Raw genomic sequence first — 4,522 nt, 5'->3', positions numbered from 1 at the left:
TAGGACTGCACCAAGAAATTATGCTGGCCTACCGTGTAGTTTAACTGCGCCGCTTGAAACGCTCCTGACTCGATCGCTACCGGATGTTCTTGTCCTAACTCGTTCACCTGCGATATTATGAAACCCCACCCGAAGAACGAGGCATCTGTCTGTAGTAATGTCTTCAACGAGGGATCAAAGTGAGCCAATACCGGGGCCCTACACATTCTATCCTTCAACTCTTTAAAAGCTCTTTCCTGCTCCATACCCCAGACAAACGGTACATCCTTTCTTGTGAGGTCATTGATCGGTTTAGCAATCCTAGAGAAGTTGGGGACAAAACGCCGATAATAACTAACGACTCCCATAAATCCTCTGCTCTCTCTTAGGTTCTTGGGACGGGGAAAAGACACAACAGCGTCGATGTACTCTGGATTACTAGAAACTCCCTCCCGTGAGACCACAAAGCCCAAGAAGACTACCGAGTCCTTTTCAAACTCGCACTTACTAGCCTTGACGAACAGATTCGACCTTCGAAGAACTTCGAATACCTTCGCCGTAGTTCCTCTTAATTCTTCCAACGTCTGACCATAGATGAGTATATCATCTATATAGACAACTACTCCTTTCCCCAACAGTTCTCTGAAGCTTTCATTTAGGAAATGCTGGAATACAGCAGGAGCATTTCGCAGACCATCTCGAACAACAAGAGACTCGAACATACCGTACTGAGTTCTGAACGCCGTCAGGTGTTCGTGTCCTTCCTTTACCCGTAGGAGTTGATAAGCTCCAATCAGATCTAACTTGCTGAAATACCTCGCTTTTCCTAGCTCTTCGGTTATCTGACCGATCAGAGGCAGTGGATAGGCGTCGGGTATCGTTGCTTCGTTTAGCTTTCGGTAGTCAATGACCATTCGCCATTGACCTTTTGCTTTCTTCGGTACCAAGAACATCGGTGATCCATAGGGCGAATTACTGGGTCGAATTCTTCCGGCCGATATTTCGCGATCTAGGATGTCTCTCAGCGCACTTCTCTGATCTTCTCCAAGCGAGTAGAGTGGAGCAACCTTCAGGTTCGCCCCCTCCTTAAGATCAAACTCCAGATCATAGCCCCTCGAGGGAGGTAATTCTTCTCCTCCCTTCTTCGGATTAAAAACGTCAATGTACTGGTGGTATTGTTCAGGAACTACCTGGAACAACTCGTCTTGTTCCTCCGGGCTCAGCTCTTCAAGCTCATCTTCGCCGCGGAGGTCTATCGCGTCCGTCAGAGTCGGCAGCCCTATGGCCGCTAACTTCGCCGCACTTGGTGGGGTTGGGATGGGGAATTTCACCGAGTTGTCTCTTCCATCAAGGACAACCCCTTCCTTCCTCATCCAATCCCACCCTATCACAACATCTGCGTCGCAGAGCGTTGTTACATCGAGACAAACAGATCGCACTTCGGCGTCCTTCGTCAAACTAAATCCGACTTCGACAAACTCGGTGATGGGTCCAGCGACACTCACCGAGCCGTCGAACATGTGAACGGGTACGCTCACCTGATATCGCCTCTTTTCTACACCTATCTTCGCTGCTGCCTTAGGGCTTATATATGAACAAGTAGCTCCAGTGTCCCAGAGCGTAGTTAGCTTTATTCCATTAATGAAAATGTCCGATTTAGGTTGATCTCTGGAAACGGAAGGGATGAGGAGATGATTATCGACATTGCATGAACAAGGGGTACTGAGTGGTGTATTTTTGTATTCACAATCCTCTGGCTCCATCAGCTGTGTTTCTTTTATGGGTTTGGGAATGGTGGCCGAGAGAATATGGCGGACCCGCCGAGCCTCGCCTACTGCGACAGGTCCTCTTCTTTTCCCTGGTCCTCTTCCAAATCTACTTCTCCTCCAACCGCATTCAAGTTCCTCCTCTGTCCGAGAGGTACTGCGTTCCCTCCCGATCCTCCACCACGTTCTCCGAACTTCTCCCCCCATGGAGGCAACAGTCCAACCTTAACCTTAGCCTCCCTTACAGGGCATTCCTTCAGCCAATGTCCTGCTTCACCACACTCGGTACACTTCCCCTCCTTCCTCCTTGTCTCCCTCAGATCGGAGCTCGGCCTAGGCCATCTTCGGCGAACTTCGTCGATGTTTGGCGGTGTACTCTTTACCACCGTCGACATCATAGCCGCCTGGGCACCACCCTGCGCCGAAGGTTGCCCCTTTTCCCATTTCTTCTCTTCTTTCTTCTCCGTCCTCTGACTTTCCACCACTGTCGTTGTCCTTATCCCTCCTTCCCTTTTCCTCTCTGCCTCCTTCTCCACTTGTCTCCTCCACAAGCGGTTGTCCAAGGGAATCACAAACTCCAATAGCTCTTTTACAGTCCCAAACGATCTACCGTGTCTTGCGATTTCATCTAGAAGGTGCGATTTTAGTCCTTTCTTGGCTCGGTCAACTAGGTTTCCATCATCAGACCACTTGAGAATCGCAACATGTCGCTGAAAGGCGGAGAAGTAGTCCGAAGCAGACCCGGTTTGCTTGAGGTCGTTAAGTTGTCGGGCCGCAGTTCCTTCTTCGTCTGGATCACCAAAGTTAGTCTTGAGGTACTTAACGAACTGATCGTGTGTCGTGAGGTACTCAGGAAGAGGTCTTTTGGATAGATCGGGCTGCACTGCAAGAAGAGGTGTTTCGCGTAGATGAGAGATCATGAAAAAGACTTTCTTAGTGTCGTCGGGGAAAAGATGAGAGTTCAATTCGAAGTGTACGTCGCACTCAGACAGAAAGGCGGTTAACTTGTTCCGATCTCCTCTCCATAGGTCTGGGTTAGGTAGCTTTATCCCTTTCCGTTGTTCGCCCACTACGCTTGGGGTCGCCGAAGTTTGCCGTCCCATGGCGTACCTCACCCCTTCTGATATCCCTTCTGCAATCCCGCCCACTGTATCCCTTTCCCTTCTCTGTTCCCATTCCTCCCTACGTCTTCTCTCCTCCATCATGTCTTTGTTCATATTCGCCACCATCTGCATCAAGGCCAACACCACCCCTTGTGTTCCTTCTTCTCCCAAGTTCGCCGTACTTCCAGTGTTTTCTCTTGGGCGTGGGGTTTGGTCTGATCCCAGTGGGGATCCCACAGGTGGGAGAGCATTAGACGGAGGAGAAGGAGGGTTAGAAAGCACCGGTGGAACGAACTCATCTCCTTGAATTGACCCCCCCACACTATCCTCAACTCCAAGGTCCTGCCCCATTGCTCTGCTAAGCTCCTCCAATGCTCTCCTCTCGTTCTCCTCCATCCTGTCTCCATCCCTACTCATGCCTCGTGTAATTCTTCTTTCTGGTTCCATATTATCTTCGTACTTCTCCGAGGTTCGCACGGGTCGTCGGTAGGAGCGATCCTTGATACTGTCACGGCCGTCGAACAACTACTTCTTAATAGACCGACGGTCGACGAACCTCGGCTAACTTCACGCTCTGAGTCGATGTCTCACCCAACCAGGAGGGCGCAGACGTCGAAAGGGGTGTAACTACGGCGTACTTCGGCGTAGTTACTCTAACTAGGGTTTTGATCTACTGATGGCGATGTATCTTGATTTATAGCTATCTCTATCTGTCTTTTACTACTGACAACAATCAAGGATCGCTGAAGAACTTCAGCGATCTTCTCAGCTAATATTATCTACTCCTCCTAGACGTTCATCCAACCCTCTCGCGCTTTGACGTACTTCAACGCACTTCGTCCAACTTCCCCGAGCCCTCGGCCATCCTCTTCCTCCTTCGACTAACTCCGCCTAACATCGCCGCACTTCTGCTCCCATTGTCCCTACTTAGCCTAACTCCGTCTAACTTCGCCGTACTTCTGCTCCCATTGTCCCTACTTAGCCTAACTCCGTCTAACTTCGCCGTACTTGGTGTCAGAAGTCCTGAGTTACGTGTAGAGTAAAGAGGTTAAGGCGTGATGGGGTTTTGATGGCCAAAGGAGGGTCATTGTTGGTGGAGTAATCGAGGTGTCACGACGTAGTTCGTGACACCGCCTGGACACCACCCTGCGCCGAAGGTTGCCCCTTTTCCCATTTCTTCTCTTCTCTCTTCTCCGTCCTCTGACTTTCCACCACTGTCGTTGTCCTTATCCCTCCTTCCCTTTTCCTCTCTGCCTCCTTCTCCACTTGTCTCCTCCACAGGCGGTTGTCCAAGGGAATCACAAACTCCAATAGCTCTTTCACAGTCCCAAACGATCTACCGTGTCTTGCAATTTCATCTAGAAGGTGCGATTTTAGTCCTTTCTTGGCTCGGTCAACTAGGTTTCCATCATCAGACCACTTAAGAATCGCAACATGTCGCTGGAAGGCGGAGAAGTAGTCCGAAGCAGACCCGGTTTGCTTGAGGTCGTTAAGTTGTCGAGCCGCAGTTCCTTCTTCGTCTGGATCACCAAAGTTAGTCTTGAGGTACTTAACGAACTGATCGTGTGTCGTGAGGTACTCAGGAAGAGGTCTTTTGGATAGATCGGGCTGCACTGCAAGAAGAGGTGTTTCGCGTAGATGAGAGATCATGAATAAGACTTTCTTAGTGTCGTC

The 4,522-nt window shown here is 50.1% G+C and overlaps 2 protein-coding genes across 2 annotated transcripts in view; both read right to left on the bottom strand.

The window, feature by feature from the left end:
* Positions 1–1,810: 1,810 nt before the first annotated feature.
* Positions 1,811–3,295, bottom strand: TREMEDRAFT_58838 (uncharacterized protein; the record flags this gene model as incomplete). Its single annotated transcript, XM_007001364.1, has 2 exons — positions 1,811–2,215; positions 2,894–3,295. 2 exons carry the CDS (start codon positions 3,293–3,295, stop codon positions 1,811–1,813), a joined length of 807 nt encoding a protein of 268 aa, XP_007001426.1.
* A 663-nt stretch (positions 3,296–3,958) lies between these two features.
* Positions 3,959–4,522, bottom strand: part of TREMEDRAFT_58837 (uncharacterized protein) — a gene marked incomplete at both ends in the record, with an annotated part of 1,207 nt that continues 643 nt past the window's right edge. Inside the window, one exon of the mRNA XM_007001363.1 lies at positions 3,959–4,048. Coding sequence (XP_007001425.1) covers positions 3,959–4,048 — 90 coding nt within the window. The remainder of the gene's footprint in view (positions 4,049–4,522) is intronic.

This window comes from Tremella mesenterica, assembly GCF_000271645.1.
Source record: "Tremella mesenterica DSM 1558 unplaced genomic scaffold TREMEscaffold_1, whole genome shotgun sequence".
Lineage (NCBI taxonomy): Eukaryota > Fungi > Basidiomycota > Tremellomycetes > Tremellales > Tremellaceae > Tremella > Tremella mesenterica.
Note: the sequence above shows the minus strand (reverse complement) of the source record. Positions and strands in the feature narration are given on the sequence as shown.